The 26,416-nt window shown below is 42.6% G+C and overlaps 1 protein-coding gene across 2 annotated transcripts; it reads left to right on the forward strand.

Annotated features, from left to right (window-relative positions):
• Positions 1-26,416, forward strand: LOC100154127 (tripartite motif-containing protein 26). Of its 2 annotated transcripts, XM_013977562.2 has the most exons (9): positions 1-266; positions 14,005-14,060; positions 14,159-14,653; positions 16,923-17,018; positions 17,264-17,494; positions 18,646-18,668; positions 22,253-22,368; positions 23,909-23,941; positions 24,375-26,416. In XM_013977562.2, the coding sequence occupies exons 3-9, from the start codon at positions 14,213-14,215 to the stop codon at positions 24,944-24,946; spliced, it is 1,512 nt and encodes a 503-aa protein (XP_013833016.2). In that variant the 5' UTR covers positions 1-266; positions 14,005-14,060; positions 14,159-14,212; the 3' UTR covers positions 24,947-26,416. The 2 variants fall into 2 exon arrangements, with proteins under 2 accessions (XP_013833016.2, XP_013833017.2); XM_013977563.2 differs by lacking the exon at positions 14,005-14,060.

Genomic DNA, 26,416 nt, shown 5'->3' on the forward strand with positions numbered 1-26,416 from the left:
CCGAGGCTTCGCGGCTGCTGCAGCCTGGAGATTGGCTCGTGGTGCGCACTCCTGCGCCACAGGGCGGAAGGAAGTCCAGTTTTGAGGCCTAATGAGACTCCTTTGTAGGACTCTGTGATGCCAGAATCCCTCCTCTCCTCCCGATTCCCGCCTGGGTCTGGACCAGGGTCAGAGGCTGCTTGACTGCGAAGTGGCGCTTGCCAAGCGCTCAACATTAAATAGGATTTTCTGCCCCCAGCATGGCCTAAATTTGCTTCCTGGACCAGGTAGGATGTTAAGCAAACAGATAGTCTGAGGGGGCTATTTGAGAAAATTAACTACCGTTTCCGAAGTGCCTACGATGAATACGGCGCTTTACATGAAATATCTTTAAACCAGGAAGGCATTTTTGTCCCTATTCGACAGAAAAAACTGAGGTTCCATGAGCTCAGGGGTCTGAGTTGTTTCCTTCCGTGGTGCTGGATCTAGAAACCACAAAGCCGAAAAGCAGACGAGATCCTGGGGCGGGGGGTGGGGGGACGGCGGCGGGGGCGGGGGGAGCTTCCTAGAGGCTCCTGTGCATCCTCACCACCTAAGATCCGGGAACCTGAGTATGCCAAGTGTCACAGGCCTCTTGCCCGAGGCCATTGCTCTGTGCAGTCGTTGCTGTGTCCCAGGCATCGCCGCAGGAAAATTCTACAGTCTCCCTGGACCAGCGAAGCAGTCCCTATGTTCACCACATCCTAGGCCCTCCAGCTACCTGCTCCTGCAGTTGGTGTTTTGGAAGAAATGTTTAAAAGGCTCCTTAAATGACTTCATGCAACTAATTGTCTTCTCCCTGCCCCTAGGAGGTACATCCCCACACTCAGGCCATTTTGTACTTCCAGACACAGGTCCTTTCCCCTGTTTAAAATTATCTGATGGGAGTTCCCATTGTGGTTCAGCCTGTTATGAACCTGACTAGTATCCATGAGGATGCCGGTTTGATCCCTGGCCTCGCACGTTGCCGTGAGCTGGGGCGAGGGGGGGCGGGCACAAGGACAGTTGGGGGTTGTACACAGGAGTGCCCTACTTAACTCTCAGCCTTTGCTCTTGCCACAAAGCCCCTGTTCTTCATCCCCTGCGGTCTAGCCCCCCTCCCATGACTGCCCCCTTCTTGTCGGTCTTGTCCCTGCTCCACTGGCATCTCAGAAAGGCCTTCCTCTACCATCCAGCCTAACTCAGTTCTCCATAAAGCATCATTCTCTTTCACTTTCTTTGTACCTTAGTCCTTTGAAAGCATCTTGTTCATTTCTTTGTCAATGCGTTTGTACTTCCCACTCACCACTGGTACCCCACCAAGGTCAGCGCCATGAGGGTGGAGACATCACCTGTCTTCCCTGCACAGACTTATTCAATAAATGTATATTGAATGAATGGGCTCTACTTGGGCATTTCTGGAAGCCTTCTAAAGTCCTGTGGCCCTGCTTGGCTGCAGTGTCAATTATGTACTCCCCTCTCCTACCATACTGCACCTTCACTGATACAGCTCTCAAGCCCAAGTGAGAGGAGTGGGGACTCCAAGGCTGGGTGCTCAGACTTAGTGCCCCTGAGTTTCTGAAAGCAGAGCCAAAAGTCCTTCCTCCAGCTCTCCAGTCCAATGTCTGTACCAGCTGGAGACCAGAGCATCACCTGGGGCTGGTTATGAGTTTGGCTTTCAAGCCCGTGTTTGGCTCTACATAGGCAGGAATCCTCTCCTCTGCCACTTTCTGCATGACTCTGGAATGTTTCTCAGCCTCTATGTGCCATAGGTTCTTCCTCTGAAAATCAGGGATAATAATTATATCCACTTCATAGAATTGTTGTGAGGATTAAATGAAATAATATGTGTAAGGCCTTTGAAATTGACTAGCCCAAAGGGTATGATGTAATTACTTGCATTTAAAATGAGAATCTTAAATCAAGCAAGAAAATTTAGTAGCTATGTTCCTGCTATTTAGCATATTTATTGAGTTAAAATACGGCATTCAGAAATCTCAAGGTCTTAATATTAGAGTGCTTGGAGAGAGGCCTCCGGACAAAAATACTTAAAAATACGGATCTCCCATTGGCAAAGATGCAAAGAATTTGTTTGACCCTTTCATGTGAAAAACACCATGCTATCAGGGCCAGAATAAATGACTATCTCTAATGGGAAAGGTAAAAGTTACAATGAACTGAACTGCGTTTTAAGTCTATATGTCTGTTTTCTAGCAAAGGTTTGACTGATACAGAAATAACTGTGTGCTACTAAGAATTGACTGCTTTTGTGTTAAGACCTGGCAGCAGGTTAAAAAATAACAGTCCTTTTTAAAAGGAAGAAAGGCATTTTGAATGCTAACAGCATGAACTGCTGGGTTTTGAACGAAAAGGAGGCAAAGCCTGAGGCAATCTCATATGGCTTGGGTTGTTCTTTAAAACTGAGTTCCTGCCATGGCTCAGTGGTTAACGAACCTATCTAGTATCCATGAGCTTGTGGGTTCCATCCCTGGCCTCGATCAGATCCAGCTTTGCCATGAGCTGTGGTTTAGGTCGCAGATGCAGCTCGGATCCTGCGTTTCTATGGCTGTGGTGTAGACCGGCAGCTACAGCTCTGATTCAGCCCCTAGCCCGGGAACCTCCATATGCTGAAGGTGCAGCCCTAAATAGACAGAAGACAATAAAATAAAGTAAAATAAAATAGTTTGTATTCCAAATTTAGGGACCTTTATATAAATGTCTTTTAGTTCAAAGGTTAGTGAAAATATACTCTATAGTAAACAACGAGAAAGTAAAATTTTAACTTTAAAGTGAAGAATTCTAAACCTTATGTGGTGACGTGCAGTTATCCTAGAGTGAGAAGGGAAATACTATCATGGCATTTTTAAAAATTATTATGGAATTTTTCAAACAAACCTACACAAAAGTAGAGAAAATATAATGAACCACTTGGCCTCAACGATTGTCAACGTGTTATGTTTCATCTCTTCCCTTCCCCACTTTCTTTTTTAACTGGAATATTTAAAGCAAGCCACAGATATCTTTCACTTCATCATAAATACTTCCACATGCTTTCCTAACACAGAGGGACTTTGTTTGCTTATGTAACTAAAATACTATTATCGCACCAAGCAAAATTGTTCATATAATTATTCAATATTTTCATAATATCATTTAGTATGCATACCATATTCAAATTCCTTGATTTTCTCAAAGATGTCTTTTTCCCCCCTTTTTATGGCTGCATCTGCAGCATATGGAAGTTCTCCCAGCCAGAGGTCGAATCAGAGCTGCCGCTTCCAGCCTACGCCACAGCAACTCTAGTTCCTAAGTGCCATCTGTGACCTATGTTGCAGTTAGTGGCAATGCCTGATCCTTAACCCACTGACGGAGGCCAGGAATTGAACCTGCATCCTCAGAGACACTATGTTGGGTTCTTAACCTGCTGAGCCACAAGAGGAACTCCTCAAAGATGTCTTTTTGGCATTGAGTTGTCTGAATCCAGATGCAAATAAAATCCATACTATTAAAGAAAAAATCCTGAACTTGGACATAAACAAAATGATGACTGTGTGTCCTTTTTTATATTACACTGAAACATTTTCCAACAGGCCTACAAAAGAATTTATCTCATTCTCTAAAGCAACTTTACCTTGACTTATTATTTTAGGATATTTAGCATATTCTTTAAGGTTGGTGTGAATTTATAGAGAAGTGATAGAGATGCGGATAATTCTTGGTCAATAACAATGGAAACGAATATTGGTGTTACTCCACTGGGAGAGGACTCTTGAAAACTTGGACTTCTGATTTCCCCGGCTTCACCCCATGCTTATTTTGCCGATTTTACTTTGTAAGTGCTTGCTACGTTGTATTATGTAATATACGTTATGTAATAAACCATAATTATGAACAGAACTTTTGGTTCTTACGAATCCTTCTAGTAAATCATCAAGCCTGAGGGTGCTCTTCTGGATCCCCATCACAGCATCTTTGTCTGTGAAGTCTAAGTGACACCCTTCCATGAAGGAAGGGGCCCAATAAAATTGACTTAGCATCAATTAGCTAGTTACCCCCTCTCAGGAATGATGCTATATTGGGACCTCAGAGTTGACCTAGAGGTGGAGAATTCACCAATGGTGGAAGTTTTGGGGTATGGAATTCCTTTTTTTTTTTTTTTTTTTTTAACGGCCGTACCTGTGGCATATGAAAGTTTCTGGGTTAGGGGTCAGATTGGAGCTGCAGCTGCAGGTCTGCACCACAGCCACAGCAACACTGGATCTGAGCTTGCGGCAATGCCAGATCCGTAACCCACTGAGCAAGGCCAGGGATTGAACCCATGTCCTCATGGACACTATGTCGGATATTTAACCTGCTGAGCCACAGTAGGAACTTCCTGGAAGTCCATTTTTATTGAGCCTTGTGTAACCTCCATCCTTGCCACATGGTTATTTTGTACATGGACCTATTGATCAGGCAGCACAGTGATTGAAATCTACAGAATAGATCAATGTAATGCACATTAGCATGCACTTACCAGAACTGACCTCTGTCAAAATTAAGCTCTTATTCCCCTAGCTGCTGAGAGGCTTGATGACCAAAAGTTCGTAGCTCTCCCTTCAAAGATTGCCCTCTACTAAAGAGAGCTCCCTTGGCTTAAGATTATACCCCCTTCTCAAGGGCTTCTTGCATGTCACAACTGGTCTGCATGGGGTTATAAAGACCTAGTGTCTTTGTCCCAATGATGCTATAGGGCCATTCTAGCTCCTTAGCTCCTTATAAGGTAGACTGAAGTCTTTGCTGTGACTTTGCTTCTTCCTTCACTTCCTCCAGGTGTTGATATGGGAGTACTCCCTATTAACTTCCTTCACATTAATCCCTGTCCTAAAGTCTGCTATTCAGGGGATCACATCTGCAAAAGAGTCCAGCAGAAGTGGAGTCTGAGAAAGTAGCCCCTAAAATGGAGTTTGGGAGCTTTACTAACCACTTGCTGGCTGTCCTCATTACTGGTGGTAGGTGGAAATTATTGATAGTCTTCACCATAGGTGGGAAGGCTATTGTTAAAATTTCCAGCACCGGAGTTCCCATCATGGCTCAGTGGTTAACGAATCCGACTAGGAACCATGAGGTTGCGGGTTTGATCCCTGGCCTTGTTCAGTGGGTTAAGGATCTGGCATTGCCATGAGCTCTGGTGTAGGTTGCAGACGTGGCTCAGATCCTGCGTTGCTGTGGCTGTGGTATAGGCTGGCAGCTACAGCTCCAATTGGACCCCTAGCCTGGGAACTTCCACATGCCTCGGGAGCAGCCCAAGAAATGGCAAAAACACACAAAAAAAAAAAAAAATTTCCAACATCGGTAAACTGGGGTGAAGAACCAGAACAAGAAAATGCACTGGAGATTCAGCATATGAGTCATTTGACAAATACAGGGGAAATATAATATTTTTAAACAAATGGAATTGAATGACTGTATCTGAAAGCAATTACTCTATTGGGGAAATATAATTAAAATCTGAGGATAATAAATCAGTGGTTAAAGACTAAGTGTAAAATCCAGAGGACCTCCTTGGAACATAGAGAAACTCTTAGCTCCTACAGCAGGAAGGAAGAAAACGCTGAACACCAGACCCAGCACCTAATTATAAGAGAAGCAGAGCTCTAGAGGAGGTTGAATTCTCAGCACCTACCCGGTGTGTTATGTCAAGTTTGGAGCCATGTTTGGGAAATGATAGAATCCTGAGTTATAGGATGGGGACTATGTGGGCCAGCACACTAAAAAATCCTGACTACTGAGGTTCCTCTGCATTCTCTGGGCCTAGAGAAATGGCTCACTCCTTCCAATCATGAACTGTCCTCAGTAGTGGGTGGAATGGTGGCCCCCAAAGGCTATGTCTACATGTGAATTCCCAGAACCTATTAACTGAGTTGGGAAAAGAGTCTCTGCAGATGTAACTAAGCATCTTGAGATAAGACCATTCTGGATTATCAGGGTGGACCCTAGATCTAATGACAAATGTCCTTATGAGAAACACACAGAAAAAGAAGAGACCACGTGAAGACAGAGACAGAGCTCAGAGTAACGCAGTCACAATTCAAGGAATGCCTAGAGTCTAAAGAAACTGGAATAGACATGGAACAGAGTCTCCCCTAGAGCCTCTGGAAAGAGTGGCCTCTGCCAGTACCTTGATTTTATTCTGATTTCGGCCTTCAGAACTATGAGAGAATACATTTGTGGCTTTAAGCTACCTAGTGGTAATTTGTTACAGGAGCTCTCAGAAGCTGATATGTGCCCCCTTACCCAAAGACAATGCAGTGACCTTTGCCTTTCCACATAGTGGGTACTCCCCTCGGAGTACCCAACTTCTCTTCCTGCCCATTAGATCAATAACTATGGTTGTCAAAAAATATTGAGTTGGAGAATTATGGACCTGCTAAGGGAAGAAAGGTATTTATTCCCAAAGAGCTGAAGGATCTGGCCAAGGTGTACCAAGAGCCAGAAAATATACATGGAACTGGATTCTGGGGTTGCTGGATCAAGAGAACAGAGCAGAATACAAGGTGGGAAATGGAATATTTATTGATATGTGAGAATTCTTCTGGCAATCAGGATGAACATGCTGAGAAATCTGAGGAACCATGCGAACATGCTGCCAGAAAGGCTCTGAGAAGCTCGGAGGCAGTGATTGCCAACGTACGCAACGTAGAAACGCCAGATTTGCTGTGGCAGATGCACAATGAAGCCATCAAAAGCCTCAGAGAAGTGGACCCATTGGAGTGGATATACTGGATAAGTCCACTGTGATCCTCATTACTGTGGAGTGCCTTGCGCTTCCTGATAAGGTTTTATAGAGCCCAAATTATTGTTTCTGTAATTTTGTCTTCTAGTTTAGAATAAACTGTGATGTAGCAATCCAACACATATGCTTTTTTTAATATTTTAAAAATTATGGCTAATATACATATAATATCTATTATTTTAACCACATGTAAGTACGGAATTTCACAATGCTGTGTAACCATCGATACTATTTCCAAAATTTTTTCATCTCCCTCCCACCCCCAACATAAACTCTGTTGATGGCAACTCTTCCTTCCCCCATTCCCAGGCCCTGGTAACCTCGATTCTACTTTCTGTTTCTATGACGATGCCTGTTCTAGGTACTTCGTGTAATTAGAAGCACACATTTGTCCTTTTGTGTCTGGCTTATCTCCCTGAGCATAATGTTTTCAAGGTCCATCCTGTTGAAGCATAGATCAAAATTTCATTCCTTTTTATGGATGAATACTATATATATGCCACATTTTATTTAATCCATTTAACAAAATTTAGGTTAGATTTGCTACTAAGTATAAATTCTTTTTGATGCTATTGAAAATAGAATTGCTTTCTTAATTTCCTTTCTGGAATGCTCAGAACACAACTGATTTTAGTGTTTTGAGCTTCTACCTTGCAACTTTGCTGAATTAATTATAATTTAATATTTTCTTGTGTATTTTCTTTGGGATATTTGTGGGAATATTTGGGATTTTCTCTATACACGATCATGCCATTTGCAGATAGAGATTGTTTTGTGTCTTTTTTTCCAATTTAGATGACTTTTATTTATTTTTCTTGTTTAATAGCTCTGGTTAGAACTTCCGGTACAATGTGGGATGGCAACAGTGAAAGGAGAATTCTTGTCCTTTCCTGATCTTAGGGAGAAAGCTGTCTGTCACTGTTGAGTAGAATGTCAGCCATGGTTTATCATGGAGGTGAATTCCCTCTAGTTCTAGTTTTCTGAGACTGTTTATCACGAGAGTGTGTTAGATTTTGTCAAATTCCTTTTGTGTGTCAAGTGAGATGATTATGTTTTATTTTTTCCTTTCACCCTATTAATGTATTACATTGATAATTTTTCTTATGTGGGACCAATCTCATCTTCCTGGGATCAATCCCACTTGGTTATGGTGAACGATCCTTTTAATATCTTGTTAAATTAGGTTAGCTAAATTTTGTTGAAGTTTTTGCATTTGCAGTAATAAAAGATACTGGGGAGTTCTTGTTGTGGCTCAGCAGTTAATGAAAACAACTAGCATCCTTAAGGACGTGGGTTCCATCCCTGGCCTTGCTCAGTGGGTTAAGGATCCGGCATTGCCATGAGCTGTGGTATAAGTCACAGACTCAGCTTGGATCCTGCATTGCTGTGGCTCTGGCATAGACCAGAGGCTCTGATTGGACCCCTAGCCTGGGAACTCCATATGCCGCAGGCATGGTCCTAAAAAGACAAGAAAAAAAAGAAAAGATAGTGGGCTGTCATTTTCTTTTCTTGTGATGTCTTTCTCTGGATTTGGCATCTGGGTAGTTAATGCTGGCCTCATAAAATGAGTTAGGAAGTGTTACCTCATGTGATGATGAATTTTATGTATCAGCCTGACTGACTGAGCCATGAAGTTCATAAATATTTGGTCAAACATTATCCTGGGTGTTAACAGTGTGGATGTTTTGGGAAGAGAAAAACATTTAAATTGGTAGACTGAGTAAAGTCGATTACCCACTCTAAAATGGGTGAAGATGAAGATCTGAATAGAGCAAAATGAATGTTTCTTCTCTGAATGAGAGAGAATTCCTTTGCCTGTTTTTGAGCTAGGACATTGGCTGTTTCCAGTCTTGGACCTGAACTGAAACATCGGTCCTTCCTGAGTCTCGAACCCGCTTGCCTGAGGACTGGAACTACACCATTGGTTATGCTGGTTCTCAGGCCTTTGGGCTTAGCCTTAAACTACACAATCAGTTCTCCTGAGCCTCCAGCCTGCCAATTCACCCTTGCAGATTTGGGGACCTGTCAGCCTTCATAATCACACAATCCAGTTCCTTAAAAGAAATAAATAAATGAATGGATGAATAAATACACACACACACACACACACACACGCATGAATAAAGTGTGTGGTGGAGTAGGAGGTGGAGTGAATGACTGTAGATGAAAAGATGAAAGAAGAGCTAGTAACTGTTGAGGCTGAGTACTTGGGGTCATATCCCCTATGTCTCCTAGAGCATCATTTCTTGATCTTGGCACTATTGATGTTTTACTGTATAGGGATTATCCTGTGCATTGGAGCTCAGCAACCTCCCTGGTCTCTACCCACTAGATGCCAGTAGCCCTCTTTCCTCCAGTGTGACAATCAAAATTGTTTCCAGACATTGCCAGGTGTTGGGAGATGGCATTAGAGGCTTCCGAGGGGCAAAGACTTTGGGCTTCAAGGTAATGAGCCTAAAAACTTGTCTGGTCTTGCAGCAGAAGGGATATAAGTTCCATGCAAAAATGTTTTTCACAACTGCTGTGATCTTTTTCATCTTTTGTGCTCTTATTTGGTTTGGGGATTCAGATTTGTTCCCATGGATTGGTTGGTTATATGTGACCTTGCACTTTGCCAACACGCAAGCCCTAATCTGAGTTAAAAAATAAGGGGATGCCTGGCATCGCATGAAGAGTCACTAAGGCCTTACCCTCTAGGGAAAGTATCAAAGAATTCGGGGATACCAATGGCTACGGCTGTCCAGATTGGTGGAACTCCGGTGGTCCATGACCTGCCCCAGAGGCTGGGGTCGGGGTGTGGTGGAGCCTTTGGAATTTTCAAAAGGGCAAAAGCAAATGCATAGCGAAAATAGCAGAAGCACCGAACTCTGGTTGGGTAAACTCCCAGGACAAAGGGTAAAATCTCTGCCTTTAACTCTGAGAAACCAGAAGCCGGCCTAGGAGCTTGAGTGCCCCGCGTTGCCAGGCAACAACAGGCCTCACCGCCCAGGGGCGGCCTCGGGGACCTGGTCCAAGGGAGAGTCGCCGTCTTGGCCGATTGGTCTTGGCTGTTGCCTCACTGCCTCTGTCTGATTTGTGAAGTGGGCCTCTGTCAGCATCTTTGTGCCCTGCCTCACAGGCTTGTTGAGGATCACAACACGGTACTGACAAATTAATTTAAAAGCTTTTGTAGCTGCTGATCCCCCTGGAGCCACTGGGCCTTCCTTCTCCCCAGCCGACCTGGGCACGAGGGGCTCAGACGGTGGCCTCGCGGGTCCCCAAGCAACGGCTGCAGCCCTTAGGCTGCTTGGTAGAGACCTTTCCGGAGGGTACACGGGGCCGGACTGAGGGGCTGGGGTCCCAGAGGCACTGGCAGGGCTTGAGTCGCCCAGAAGGGCCCGGCAGGTGTCACAGAGGCCCCAGCAGAGCCTAGTGACCGGGGCCTCTTCCGTGACTCCTTGAGGTCCGGCGGCCCAGGTGAGTGCGGGGCTGGATTTGACGGGCTGAGGTTGGGGGTGGACCAGGCGCTGTGACGACGGGTCCCCTGCAGAGGAGAGAGAAACAAAAGGGTCAAAGCAGGGGTCCCTGTGCAGCTCAGGATGGCAGCTAAAAATGATGTATTAACTCGGATTTCTTGGTATGGAAATAATAACGAGCATTCCATAGGGTATCTTCCCTTGCAAAATGATTTTCACTTTTTTAACCTGATCTCATCGGATCCTTTCCACAGTCCTCTGAAATGTGGGGTTTATTATTATCATCCTCCTTTAAGGGGGCGATGGTGGTGGTGGCGGTGGGGAGCTTCAAGGCTGGGTGAATGCCAACCAATGCCCTATGAACAGCTCTCCAGTGGTGCCCCTTGGCCTTTCCACAGTTTAACATAATATCTTAAGAATACTGAGTCTTTCAATCCATTTATAGCATATGTCACCATTTATGTAGATCTTCTTTCATATTTAAAAAAAATTTTTTTTAGTTTATGGCGTAGAGCTCTTACACATATTTATACCTATTTCATGTTTTATGGTACTGTTGTAAATGGTACTTTGGTTTTGTTTTGTTTGTTTGTTTTAATTTTATGGCCGTATCTGCAGCATATGGAAGTTCTCGGGGATGGAATCTGAGCCACAGCGACTGAAGCAGCAGCAACTGGATTTTTGACCCATACACCACAATGGGAACTCCTAAAAATTACTGTTTTTTTGAACTTTCAATCTCCAGTTGTCACTTATTTGGGTATATTAACAAACAAATTTTAAAATATTTACCCTGTATTCTGTGGCTTTGTTAATAAACTCGTTTATTAGTTCTGCTTACTTTTTGTAGAATCTCTGACATTTTCTCCCCCCCCCCACAATTTTACTGAGATATAATTGATATAAAACATAGTATGTTTAAAGTGTATAACATGTTTATTTGAAACACTTATAAATTACGATATAACTACCTTTGTGTTATCTAACACCATCATCACATCATTGCTATTTATTTTTGTGGTGAGAACCTATACTGCAGCTCACAGCAACACCAGATCCTTAACCCATTGAGAGAGGCCAGGGATTGAACCTGCAACCTCATGGTTACCAGTCAGATTGGTTTCCGCTGCACCACAACGGGAACCCCTCCAACATGATTTCAAGTTTGTCTATTTTTTTAAAAAACCAATTTGACAGTCTTTTTTAATGGGTGTATTTAGACTGTTTATTGAATGTAACTATTAATATTGTTGAACTTGGGTCCACTATTTTATTATTTCTATGTTGTGTCCTATATTTTTACTCTTCTGCTTCATTTTTCCTGCCTTCTTTTGATCTATCCTAATATTTTTTAATATTCTGAGTTAATTTTCCTATTAGCTTTTGGCTGTATCTCTTCATATTATTATTATTTTGGTGGTGGTCTCTGGGTTACAATATACTTACCTTACACTTAAAAACCTACTTAAAGTTAAAAGTTAGCAACTTCAAGTAAAATGTAGAAGCCTTATGACTATATAGGTTGCTGTCCCTATAGTTGTCTTATGTGTTACCTCTTCATACATCATCTTTCTAACAATATTATAATTTTTGCTTCCAACAGTCCTACATATTTTAAAGAACTTGTGAGATATAAAGTAGACTACTAGCTCAACGGAAACGAATCTGACTAGTATCCGTGAGGATGCAGGTTCAATCCCTGGCCTCGCTCAGTGGGTTAAGGATCCTGCGTTGCCCTGAGCTGTGGTGTAGGTCGCAGATGCAGCTCCGATTGGATCCCTAGCCTGGGAACCGACATATGTCATGGGTGCAGCGCTAAAAAACCAAAAAAAACAAAAAAAAAAACAAAAAAACAAAAACAAAAAAACAGACTACTGTATTTATCCAAATGTTTACCATTTCTCTCGCTCTTTCTTCTAGTCTGTTGCTGTTCCTGAAGTTCCAAATGCCCCTTTGGAATTTCACATCAGCCTGAAAAACTTCCATTAGCTGTTCTTTTGGGGCAGGTTTGTTGGTGACATATTCTGTCAGTTTTCCTTCATCTGAAAATATTTATATTTTGCTTTTCTTTCTGAAGAATGTTTTACTGGTATAGAACTCTGGATTAATTGTTGTTGTTGTTTTTCCCAGCGCTTTACAGATGTTTTCCCCACTGTCTGTTGGCCTCTATGGTTTCTAATGAGAAATTTGCCAACATCTGAAACAGTCTTCCCCTCATTGTGATATTATTTTTTTCTGATTGCTTTCAAGATTTTTTTTTCTTCATCTTAGATTTGCAGCAGTTTGATTATGATGTATCTGGGGGTAGTCTTCCTTAAAATTATTCTCTCTGGCATTTGCTGAGCTTCTTGAACCTATAATCTATGTCTTTTCCATATTTGAGACATTTTCAGCCATTTTTTTTCTCTAATTTTTTTTTCCTTTATCAATTCATTTCCCTTCTCTGGGAATTTAGTGACATGAATGTTAGAACTTGAGATATTTCATAGGTCACTGAGTTTCTGCTTTTTTTTTTTTTTTTTTTTTTTGTCTTTTTGCCATTTCTTGGGCCGCTCCTGCGGCATATGGAGGTTCCCGGGCTAGAGGTCGAATCGGAGCTGTAGCTGCCAGCCTACGCCAGAGCCACAGCAACGCAGGATCCGAGCCGCGTCTGTGACCTACACCACAGCTCACGGCAACGCCGGAACCTTGACCCACTGAGCAAGGGCAGGGATCGAACCCGCAGCCTCATGGTTCCTAGTCGGATTCGTTAACCACTGCGCCACGACGGGAACTCCAGTTTCTGCTTTTTTAAAAATTTTTTTTTCTCTCTATTATTAAGATTTGATTATTTTTATTTATTGCAGTCTTCAAATTCACTGGCTTTTTTTTTTCTATCATCTATATTTTGCTGTTAAGGCCATGCAATGAAATTTTTATTTCAGATATTGTATTATTTAATTCAGTCACCACATACGGGAGGTGGGAATAAAAGAGAATGAAGTGTCTACAATCACACGTAGGTTTTGTCTTGGGTAATAGGATGGTTGTTGGTACTTCTCACTGAGGTACAGGAACAATGAGGAAAATAATGCATTTGGAGATGTGAATTTGAAGTGCAAGCAGCATATTCAAGTGGTGATGGATGCAATAGGCCTTCGTAGCTCCCTAGAGTTTGCACTCCTGGGTAGAGGTCAGGGTTAGTGATAAAGTTACTGTGATTTAAATCAGTGTTTTTCAAAGTCTAGATTATAATACCTTGTATTATGACATCAAATTTGTGGGTTATAATCAGAATTTCAAAAATGGCCTACTATAAAAAAATCAGCATATTACACATAATAAAAAGTAAATGATATTTAATGACATGCTTTCATGTGTATGCATGTGCATGTATATTAGACTGCGATGTAAATGCATTTCTTGCTGTGATGTTTCAAAATATGTTTGAAAACTTAGTTTAAACCACAATGATGAAGTTTCCCAGACAGTGTATGAATAACAGACTGATGGACCCCTAGCCTGGTTTATAGTAAGCTAACTCTCATGTTCTTAGATGAGTTTTTAAATATGACCCTAATTTTTTGTAATTCTTGTTTTCTACTCTTGTAATATTTATAGCAGATTTTTTTATTGAGCTGATCTACTAAGAGGGAGGGAAATTCCTTAGACTTTATTGGGGATTTATTTTCCCATAATTCTCTAGACTAGCCCCCACTTATTTACATACATAAGTAGCCTTGAAAATGTTTACAGCAAAGCGAGCTACCGGAAACTAATACCCATGTACCGTTGCAGGCTGGAATCTGTTGTGACCAGTGCTCTGGAAGGAACTTTGGATTTGGAGGAAAAAGGTTGGGGGCCGTCTAAAACATAAAAACTATTATCTCATGGGTTCCATCTCGATGTTGATGAAACTCACAGTTTCTGTTCTTCCTTCATGTCTTCTTAGAAAGTCACTCTGTGCTTTGAGAAGAACACTCTGCAGGGCGTGAGCATAGCTGTCATGGCTGCTGCCTCCCCGCTGAGAAACCTGGAGGACGAGGTGCTGTGCTCTATCTGTCTTGACTACTTGAGAGACCCCGTAACCATTGACTGTGGTCATGTCTTCTGCTACCACTGCATCATGAAGGTCTGTGAATCTGCTAGGCAGCCATTGCATTGCTCTCTCTGCAAGACAGCCTTTAAGACAGAGAGTATCCGCCACGTGTGGCAGATGGCCAGCCTAGTGGAGAGCATCTGGAGGATGAAAGCAGATGAGGAGAGACAGCCCAGAGAGGAAAGACAACGTGAACAAAAAGCAGAGGAGCTGTGCGGTCAACATTTGGAGAAGCTGCATTACTACTGCAAGGACGACCAGCAGATACTGTGTGTGATGTGTCGGGAGTCCCGGGAGCACAGGCACCATGCTGCAGTCCTCCTGGAGAAGGCTGCTCAGCCTCATCGGGTGAGAATCTTGCTGGACCCCAGCTCTGCTCTTGTAGCCAAAAAAGGTCTGTGGTACTTTCAGGATAAGGTCCAAATTTTTTAAATAAACACTTTATTAAGGTATGATTGACATGTAAAGAGCTGTTCATATTTACTGTATACAACTCAGCGAGTTTGGGGATTAGTATTAACCCATGAAACCATCACTGCCATCAAGGCCACAGGCACATCCATCACCTCGAAAAGTTTCCCCCCACCTGCTTTATAATTATTATTAGTGTGTGTGTGTGTGTGTGTGTGTGTGTGTGTGAGAGAGAGAGAGAGAGAGAGAGATAAGAACACTTACATAAGATCTATCCTGTTAGCAGATTTTAATTATGTAATACAGTATTGCTGTCTATAAGCTGTAGAGTAGGTCTTCAGAACTTATTTATCTTGCATAACTGAAACTATTACCCTTTGACCATCATTTCCCCCTTTCCCTTGCCTCCAGCTGCTGGCAACCACCATTCTGCTCTCTGCTTCTGCATGTTTGACTATTTTTAGATTCCTCATATAAGGGAGATGAATACACTATTTGTCTTTTGTGTCTGGCACATTTCACTTGGCATACCTCCAGGTCCGTCTATGAAGTCGCAAATGGCAGGATTTCCTTCTTCGTTAAGGCTGAGTGATATTTCATTGGATGTATATACCACATTGTTTTTTTTTTCCATTCACCCATTGGACATTTAGGTTGTTTCCATGTCTTGGCTACTGAGGATAATGCTGCAGTGAACATGGGAGTGCAGGTATCTCTGAGATCCTGATTTCAATTCCTTTGGATAAATACTTAGAAGTGGGATTGTTCGATCCTATGGAAGTTCTATTTTTAATTTTTTGAGAAACATCCAAAGAGTTTTCCATAATGACTGTGCTGTTTCCATTCCTGTCAATAGTACACCAGGGTTTCCTTTGCTTCACATCTTCACCAATATTTGTTATCTTTCCTTTTTAAAAAAATAATAGCCATTCTAACAGTGTAAGGTGAAGGTCCAGATACTTAAGCATGGAAAATTCTTATCAACGTATTATCCTTTGAATTTAGATAATAAAACTGGTTTGTTTTCAGGGTTCCCTGGTGGCTCAGCAGGTTAAAGACTCAGTGTGTCACTGCTGTGACTTGGGTTGCTGCCGTGGCATGGGTTCAGTCCCTGGCCCCGGAACTTCTGCATGCCATGGGCACAGCCCAAAAGGAAAAGAGAGAAAGAAAACTGGTTTATTTTCATATCGTTTATAAGAGCAAGTCTCACCCGCTGCCTTGATGTTTTAGTTTGAGGCATTTGACCAGGTCTCAGGCAGCAGCCTAGAAACCAGCACTCTTTTTTTTTTTCCGTCTTTTGTAGGGCCACACCCATGGCATATGGAGGTCCCCAGGCTAGGGGTCGAATCGGAGCTATAGCCACTGGCCTACACCACAGCCACAGCAATGCCAGAACCAAGCCGCATCTGCAGCCTACACCACAGCTCATGGCAACACCCGATCCTTAACCCACTGAGTGAGGCCATTGATACTAGTCAGATTCGTTTTTGCTGAGCCATGATGAGAACTCCTAGAATACTAGCACTCTTGGTAGTCCTCTTGATATATAGCTTCAAATTGTGTGTTTTTAGCATAAAAATGTTGTAAAAATATTTTTGAGAATATTGCATCTTGTATAAATTTTCTTTCAGAATTTAATCTCAGGGAAAATTTTTTTTTCTGACATACTAGTATATTTCCTCCTGCAAGCTAAAGAATTATGTGATTCATTGTTTTCCTCTTCTCCTTGGTTGCCAGGAATCTTAAAACCAATTTAGTCATTCTCTCAATGATTGGAGTTAATAGATATACTTTGCCCTTCACTTTTCGTGTTGATTTTCTTTATTTCTCTGTTATCAATTAAATTTAAAATAAGTTGTCTATATTTGCAGTAGAAAGAGACAATGTAAATATAAATAAAAACTCTGCTATAGGAGTTTCTGCTGTGGCACAATGGGATTGAGGGCATCTCTGCAGTGCCAGGATGCAGATTTGATGCCCAGCCTGGCACAGTGGGTTAAAGGACCTGGCGTTGCTGTAGCTGTGGTGTAGGTCGCAACTGTGGCTTGGATCTGATCCCTGGCCAGGGAACACCATATGCCAAGGGCAGCAAAAAAGAAACAAAAGGAAAATGATTAGGTCAAACGCTGATTTCACTGATTTTTGATCTCTGTTATTGAGGGCATTTTCGTTTTCATCTTGAGATTATTCATGTTTATTTCCACAGGGTAAAATTCTGAATCATCTGAAGGTCCTGAAGGGAGACAGGGACAGGATTCAGAATCTTCAGTCTACAGGAGAAGATGAGATTCAGGCCCTGCTGGTAAGAGAAGTCTCAAGTGAATTTTCTATGTACACGGGGGTGGGGGGGGTGAGGGGGTGGGGGGGGAGTGTGTGTATGGGCTGGGACTCGGGGCGGTGGGGGGGGCTGCGCAGGGATATTGAAGGATGGGGAGAGGGAAGGTGTGATGGATGGGATCCTTGTTCTGAATTCATCCCCAGATCTCACAAATGTTCTGGTGTTTCCTAGCCTGTCAGAAGAAATCATCTTTCTCTTTCTGCCTTTAGGCAAAATTCCAGAACCACAAGCAAGACATAGCATCCGTGTTTGAGCAAGGCCATCGGTTCCTGAGAGAAAGGGAGCAGTACCTGTTGGAGTGTCTGGAGGGGATGGAGCAAGAGCTCACTGAAGGGAGGAACAGCCATGTCACCAAGGGCTCCGAGGAGGTCGTCCGGCTTGGGACCCTGATTACTGAGTTAGAGAATAAGGCTCGGCAGCCAGCACTTGAACTTCTGCAGGTGAGGGACCAACTAAATGGTGCCTGAGTCCTCTGGCTCCAGGCTACAGTGTGGCCCCTCCATTAGCATGAGATAGGGACAAGGAGTCAGGAGAGACAAGGTTTTATTTTCATGTATTGAATTCCTTGATAAGTTAATCAGTAAACCAATAGGCTTTAAGTCCCAAATTGCAATGGGCCAGGGATTGTAATATGCACAGATCACACAATGAAGTAGAAGGAGCTATACATTTATAATCACGAGAAATAACTGAGTGTTAAATCTTGCGTTCAGACTGAAACCACAGGAACTCCGGAAAAGGCTAGGGTTTAATCAGGGAAGCTTTCACAAAATTAGCGGCCCGTAAGGGTAGCCTTGAAGAAAATGTAAAGATTTGAATTAGCAAGAAGGAGGAATTGAACATTCTCTTTGGTGGAGGTGCATTGGTTAAAATGAAGTAAATGAATGTGATAATAAGCTTAACGAGTATGATAGTAAAAAGATGGGTGAAGGTGCTGAGGAAGATGGTTTGGAAGACGTGAAGGTGACATAGAGTGAAAGGGGCTACCTTTCTGGAGGCGTCAGCCTAAGTGAGGAAGACGTTTAAGGGAAGATGAGGTAGGGAAGATGAGGCCAGCCGAGTAGAGGCCTCCCAAGCCAGGCTGAGACTTCAGTCTTATCTTGATAGACAATAAGATTCTTAACAGATTAAGGAAGGCCCCTGGGAGTTCCCAATGTGGTACAATGGGTTAAGAATCCCACTGCAGTTCCTTGGGTTGCTTCGGAGGTACGGGTTTGATCCCCAGCCTGGCACCGTGGGTTAAAGGATTTGGCATTGCCACAGCTGCAGCATAGGTCATAGCCGTGGCTTGGATTCACTCTCTGGCCTGAGAACTTCCATATGCTGTGAGTGCAGCCATTAAAAAAGAAAGAAGAAGAAAAGAAAAGGAAGGGTCCTGGAGGGACTAGTCTAGAACTCAAATGGAGAAAAAGAAGGGGAAACATATGCCCTCATAAATGGATATTACAGAGGAGCACAGAATAGGACTAGGCCCTGTACAGAATAATTCTCTGTATGGTCTCCCCTGTTCCCCAACAAGCCCATTGTAGGGAATGGTGTTGGCTCCTGGGAACCTTGTTTCTATGACAATCTGTGTTCTCTTCCTTTCCAGGACCCAAGTGACATAATAAACAGGTAGGTGTTGCCTTTTTTTTTTTTTTTTAATCACTTAGGTGTCCCTTTGTTTTTTCTTTCTGTCACCTTTTTGAAATTTGGCAAGGGTGGGAAAGGGATTCTTGGGAGGAAGAGAGGTTCTTTTAGAATGGATAAGTTGAAAGATATTCCATGGAATGGGGGAAGGAGTTCTGGAAAATTATTGTCATGGAATTTAGGATGGTAATAGGATAGGGAGAAGGGAAATGGGAAGAGATTATGGGAGGGTATTAGAGAAAATTTAGCATATGTGTTTGTTTATCAAACTCAATTTCTTTTTGTTCTTTCTATTCCTACTTGGTTCCCTGCCGCCTCTCCTGGCACAGCTTCCCTCATATGCTGTACAGCATGTTTCATCATTGCATTGTCCTCCATGCTCCGTAGTGATGGTTTCCTGCTCTCTGCCTGACCATAAGAAGTGGACTCTCGGAGTTCACGTTGTGGCGCAGCGGAAACAAAGCCGACTAGGAACCATGAGGTTGCAGGTTCGATCCCTGGCCTCGATCAGTGGCTTTAGGATCCGGCGTTGCTGTGAGCTGTGGTGTAGGTTGCAGACATGGCTTGAATCTGGTGTTGCTGTGGCTCTGATGTAGGCCAGCAGCTATAGCTCTGATTAGACCCCTCGCCTGGGAACCGCCATATGCTGCGGATACAGTCCTAAAAAGACAAAAGACAAAAAAAAAAAAAAAAAGAAGTGGACTCTCATATGGGTCATAGGGATAATGGTTTCTGTGATAGTTTGACAGGAATTATACCTGCCTAATATCAGAAGCTTTGAACAGAGATACAAGGCAGGTATGTTACTAAAAACACAGTTCATCCTGGAGACATCCAGGATTATTAGCCTATACTTAACATTTACTGTGGAGCAGGAGCAGTTACTGGGTAGAAAGGAGGGTGATGAGACTCTGGCTGGGGAGACTAGACAGAGACAATTACAGATGAGTAGTTATTCAGTTAAGGAGAGTGATGCCGAATGGGTGGTACTTCTTGCCCCAGAGTAATGTGTCTAATGTTAGTAAAATTATTCTAGTGTTTTTTTTGATTAGTGTCTGCATGCTATTTAACTTTTTACCCTTTAACTCTCAACCTTTCTGTGTTCTGCTGTGTTTTTGTTTTCTTTCTTTCTTTCTTTCTTTTTGCATTGGTTTGGTGGTTTTTCTTTTTTTTTTTTTTTCTTAGGGCCACATCCAAGACATATGGAGGTTCCCAGGCTAGGGGTCGAATCAAAGCTACAGCTGCCGGCCTACACCACAGCCACAGCAACTCCAGATCCGAGCCACCTCTGCGACCTACACCACAGCTCACGGCAATGCTGGATCCTTAACCCACTGGGTGAGGCCAGGGATTGAACCCACAACCTCATGGTTCCTAGTCAGATTTATTTCCGCTGAACCACAACAGGAAGTCCGGGGCAGTTTTTTGTTGTTGTTGTTGTTTTGTTTTGTTTTGTTGTCTTTTGTCTTTTTAGGGCCATAAATTTTTGTTTTCTTTTTAAATAAATTCATTCTGACACTTTTAAATTGGAATGTTTACTATTTATAGTGCCTGGAAAATCACCATTTTCACTTATATTTTTAAAAGTATTTGCATGGTTTGCCTAATAATGTCCTTAAATTTAATTTCTTTGTATCTGAATATATTTGTTTGTTTTGTGTATTTCTACTTTTGACTCCTCTACTTGCCTCTCTCTTCTTTTTTTCTATTTTAAATATTTTTTTTTGTTTTTGTATGTATATGAGCCCTGCTTTTGTCATATGCCATAATTTCTATGATATTTTCATTGTTTTCTAGATATTTTGTTTTGTTTGCTTTGCTATTTAACATAAAATTTGTTTAAGAAAGAGGATATCTGGAAGTTCTCATTGTGGCTTAGTGGGTTAAGAACCCCAGAAGTGTCCATGAGGATGTGGGTTCAATCCCTGGCCTCGCTCAATGGGTTAAGGATCCAGCACTGTCACAAGCTGCAGTGAGATGTGACTCAGGTCTGGCATTGCTGTGGCTGTGGTACAGGCTGGCAGCTGCAGCTCCAATTTGACCCTAGCCTGGGAACTTCCATATGCTGCAAGTGAGGCCCTAAAAAGAGAAAGAAAGAAAGAAAGAAAGAAAGAAAAGAAGGAAGGAAGGAAGGAAGGGAGGGAGGGAGGGAGAAAGAAAGGAAGAAAGGAAGGAAGAGGATATCTGTTAGTGATGCTGGTGGTTTTTTCCTAATAATCGTATGTTTTGTAGTTTTTAAATCTTGTGATCAGACAAGTTTGTTGCTATTCCTACCATTTGGACATTATTGATGCTTTTTTGTGTTGTATGCTGTAAATCCTTGGATAATTCCAAACACTTGAAAAGGAAGGTACATTCTCTGTGTTCTTGGAATAAGATTTCATATAGCTCTATGAGGTTTTCCTTAGTAATTTTGTCATTTAGATATTTTGTATTGGTACTTATTTTTTGACTTTTTTATGGCCACACATGTGGCACATGGAAGTTCCTGGACCAGTGATTGAATCCAAGCCACCTACACTGCAGATAGGACAACATCACCCACTGTGATCGGGCTAAAGATCCAACTCACACCTCTGCAGCTACTCTGCACTCAGATTCTTAACCCACTGCCCTACAGTGGGAACTCATTTTTTGACCTCTTGATGTGTTATGAACTAAAGAAATCGCTCAAAGATTCTTATTAGCAATGAGTTTTTGCCTATTTTTCTTTGTTCTTATAGTTTTTGCTTTTTATATTTTGATGCTTTTTTTCTGTATGACCATTAAAGGAGAGTTACATCTTAATTATGGATTATAATCTTAGTAACTAAAATATCCTCTGTTGTCTAACTTAATTTTTTTGCCTTGAATTCAGTCCTGTTTGATAAAAAGATCAAGACTTCAGATGTCTTTCATTTTGTATTTAGCTCATATCTCTCTGTCCAGCTGTACTTTAATTTTAAATTTAAAGCTTTTTGGGAGTTCCCATCATGGTTCAGTGGAAGTGAATTTGACTAGTATCCATGAGGAAGCAAGTTCGATCCCTGGCCTCTCTCAGTGGGTTAAGGATCCAGTGTTGCCGTGAGCTGTGGTGTAGATCACAGCAGCAGCGCGGATCCTGCGTTGCTGTGGCTCTGGCGTAGGCCCACAGCTACAGCTCCAGTTGGACCCCTAGCCTGGGAACCTCCATATGCTTTGGGTATAGCCCTAAAAAATTTTTAAGCTTTTTAAAAATATATATTCATAGCTTAATTTTAATTTGTCTAGTTATATGCTCGGGTAATTTCTTCAGGTGTCATAGTATTAGTAGCATGTTTTGAAGACTTTCAAAGGCAGAAAATGGCTTGCTTTCTTTTTTAGCATTGCTATAAATGATATATTGGTGGGTAGAGAATCCTGGGACCATGGCCCTTTCTTCAGAACTCTGCTAATCTACTCTTTGACCCTAATGTTGAAACTGACCCTTGAAAATGCAGCTTTTACTCTGCATCCCTTTGGTCCTTTGTTGGGTGTTTGTGTCTGTGCAGGTGGTGAGGGTGGAAATCACGCCTTTCTTTCACTAGTTCTCACTGTGACTTCATCTCTAGATATCCCCGGAAGAAGTTCTGGATTGAAAAGCCTATCAGTCCTGCAATCAAAAAGCGGGCAGAAGAATTTTCAGATAAACTTCTTTCTCTAGAGAAAGGACTCAGAGGATTCCATGGTAAAGGAGGGAGTTTCTGAGCCTGGAAAGCCTTTCTTTCCCTATAATGTTTCCTTGGTTTGATTGTGGCCATGGCTTCTAAGAATTCCTGGCTCTTGTACGTGTCATTCACACCAAACAGGGACATTGGGGAGGGACTCTAAGTCCAATCCAGGGAGTCTTTCCACGTGATAGTCTAAAACTGTTATCAAGAGTAAAATAGAATCATGGTCAGTAGGCCTCAGGGTTGGTAAAAAGATATTTCATATCAAAAAGAGAGGTAAAAGACTGTTGGGAGGCTATGGAACACAGCATGGGATTTTCTCAAAAATTAAAAATGTAATTACTGTATAATCTGGCATTCCCACTTCCCAAAGAATTGAAAGCAGACTCTCAAAGAGATATTTGCACATTCATGTTCATAGCAGCAGTATGCACAATAACCAGCAAGTAGAAGCAACCCAAATGTCCATCAGTGGATGAGTGGATACACAACTGGAGCATAGACAGACAGCGGAATATTATTCCGCCTAAGAAGGGAAGGAAATTCTGACACATATATTACAATATGGATGAACCTTGAGGACATTATGCTAAGTGGAATGAGCCAGTCACAGAGACAAATACTGTATGATCCATTTATATGAGGCCTCTAAAGTAGTCAAATCCATAGGAATAAAATGCAGAACAGTGGTTGCCAGGGGTTGGAAGGAGTGGGAAAATGAGGACCTGTTGTTTAATGGGTATAGAGTTTCAGGCTTTGTTGGGGGTTTTTTTGCTTTTTTTTTTTTTAGGGCCACACCCATGGCATATGGAGGTTCGAAGACTAGGGGTCGAACCAGAGCTGCAGCTTCCAGCCTACACCACAGCCACAGCAACGTGGGATCCAAGCCTCATCTGCTACCTAGCCCACAGCTCATGGCAACATTGGATCTTTAACTCACTGAGCAGAGCCAAGGATAGAACCCACATCCTCATGGATACTGGTCAGATTCATTTCCACTGAGCCACCATGGGAACTCCCTAGAGTTTCAGTTTTGAAGAATGGAAAAGTTCTGGAAATTTTTTGCACAACAGCATAAACATACTTAACATTAAAATATGGTACACCTAAAAACTGTAAAGGTAGTAACTGTGGGGTTTTTTTTACCACAATTAAAAACTTTTAAAGTTTTTTAAATCCTGGGAGAATTAATCTAAAAGACGTATCTTTGAGAGTGGAAAGAAATAGTGTGATTTAGGACTAGAAGTTTAGGATTTAGTTTAAAAACAGGAAATATGCCCAAAGGTACTCTGTAATGAAGCACCACATGGGCTCAGCAGATGCTGGCCTGGATACCTCCTTCAGACCGGATAACCTAGTAGGTCTAAACCTACTTTAGACGTGAACCACTTCAGACTGGATAACTCTGGGTGGCTCCTGAACTGATTTCTTTATTTTGCTTGAGCTTTTGTGGTACCCTGTCATCTTTTAAAGTTATATTAGCCAACAGTGAGAGAATTTGACCCAGAAGATGTGGTTAGCAGAATTGCTTACTGGCTTTTTCTTCTTTTACTCTAGGAAAATTGATGAGAGATCTGGAATATAAGACAAGTGAGTATCTGGAGAGGACAGTGGCTGAAGCTTGCTTCAGAGTAAAGTCTTCAAACTGCAGCTTTCCTGTGGGGCTCCATTAGTTCTGGGTCAGGAAGACTGTGACTATTTTTTTTTCAAATTCTTTATCCCAAGAATTCAAATTTCAAAACCACAAACCTTTCCCCAGATTTCCCCAGCTGCAGTGATCCCGGTCCTTATCTTTTTTTCCTCTGAAGTCTCAATTACACTGTCTGTGCCCTTGAATTTTCCCTCTGCGTTCTCTTTATTTTCTAGACATGGTTGCTAATAGTATGAGCATGAGATCAAAAGCAGTCTCTGTGCTGGTCCCCTGAGGAGTCTCCCACCCTTGGCATAAAAGCCCCCAGAACCTGGGATAAATCTCATTTGATGGCTTTTGTGATGCCACAGCTTTGTCTCCTTGTCCCCACAGTGAGGATCAGCCTGAATTCCCAGACAGCCAATGGCTACCTCTCAGTGTCTCCGAATGGAAAGAGTATGGTATTCACTGGCTTGTGGATGAACAAATACCAACACGGGCAGCGATTTGACCCGGAGCCTGGTGTGCTGGGCAGTAAGGGCTTCACGTGGGGCAAAGTGTATTGGGAAGTGAAAGTGGATAGGATATGGTGGGGGGCAGAGGAGGAAGAAGAAGCGATGAAGTACAGGGGTGAAACCAGAGGTGTGTTTGGCAGTAGCTATGTTGGTGGATTCATAGGCATCACTGATGGGTATAGTTCTCCTGGATACAGAGATGAGAATGAGGAGCTGGAGGAGGAATGGTCTCAGGAAAATGGAATATGGCCAAAATTCTGCCTGGTGGGAGTGGCAAGAGAGTCCGTGGTGAGACGAGGATTTCTCACTTCACCCCCGAGGAGGGATTCTGGACTCTGCAGCTGTCTTCAGCTGGGGTCTGTATATGTACCAGCCTGGAGCCTTTCCAGATCCTGTCCTACTGTCCGAGGCAGATTGGCGTTGCTCTGGATTATGATGGTGGGAAGGTAGCCTTTACCAATGCCAGAACTCACGAGTTTATCTATGAGTTCTCCTCTTCCTTCAGTGGGAGAATTTTCCCTTTCCTGTGGCTTAACTGCATGAGATCCAGACTTACGCTGAGACCCTGAGAGAAGACCTCATGGGCACAGCCCGAGGTTTCTTCCTTTATCCTTTGTTCCTTTACATCATGCCCAGCTCTCTACCTCAGCTAGATGGTCCTGCTGGGTTGCTAAAGGCACTTCGGTGACTGGAGCATTATGGTAGCGTCAGGAGTCTCTTATCCTCACTGCTTTGTCTCTAAAATGGAAATAGTAATATATGATCTGCTTTCTCTGCGGGGGAATGGTTGAAATGTCTTTAAAGTACTTATTAAACCGTGTGTTATTACTAATCTTTCTATTCTGTTGCCTTTGATTGATTCTTCACCTGCCACTGAGACAAAGTTATGAGCACGAATGACTGTATCATAGGATTGCAGGCCCTGCCACTAAGAGTAATTGATTACAACATCCATATCAATTTCTAAAGCACGTTTTCTGTCTCATTATTTCTGCTGCCATCCTTCTAAGCAGCTGAGCAAACAGTAACTATTATGTAATTCTGAAACTTGAGGTATCTGGAGTGGAAATTGGTTTAGTTCTTTCTGCTCCGTTCTGATCATATTTGCAATAAGAAGGGGGGAAGGGAAGCTATATAAGTTTCCTGTGTATATGAATCTTTGGAAGTCACTGGTCCTGAAACAAGTTTTTGTCAGCTGTGTTTTGCGATGGGAAAAATAGATTCTTAATGTTAAATTTGTAGTCTTAGCTAAAGCAGCAGAAAACAAATCAGGCTAATTTTAGGGAAAAAGGGAAATGCATTAAAAGTTCCTGGGTATGGAGAGCACAAGGAGAGAAGGATATGTGTGCCCACCTGCTTGCAGTTCCTGGAGGTCCTGCCACGTTGCCATAGACATCTGGGAGTCAGTGTGGGAGCTGCAGTAAGAGGGAGAAGGAGGTGGGGGTCGAGAGGGTTGTTGGGATCGTCAGTACATAAACAGAACACATGCGTGAGGACAAGCTAGGCAATAGTGGAGCTGAGCTGGTGGGGAGCAGAGGAGGAGGAAGCAATGCACACGGATGGGGGTGGAGTCAGGGGTGTGCTTGGCAGTACCCATCTTGGTGGATTCATAGACCCAACTGATGGCCATAGTTCTTCTGGATATAGAGATGAAGATGAAGAATTGAGGAAGGAATAGTCTCAGGAGTTAGTGGATAGAACAGACCCTAGTTCTTTATGTAGCGAACTCCTAAAGCAAAATCTGGCACAAGTGCACCAGAAATTGCCAGAGTATAGGGTGTCTGCCTGGGCTGCAGCAACGAAAAAGATTTGGAAAGTATGTTTTCCGCTTCTGGTTTTTTTGGTTTTGGTTTTGGATTTTTTGTCTTCCTAGGGCTGCACCCGTGGCATATGGAGGTTCCCAGGCTAGGGGTCTAATCA

The sequence above is a fragment of the Sus scrofa genome, chromosome 7 (assembly GCF_000003025.6).
Source record: "Sus scrofa isolate TJ Tabasco breed Duroc chromosome 7, Sscrofa11.1, whole genome shotgun sequence".
In the NCBI taxonomy this organism is placed as follows: Eukaryota; Metazoa; Chordata; class Mammalia; order Artiodactyla; family Suidae; genus Sus; species Sus scrofa.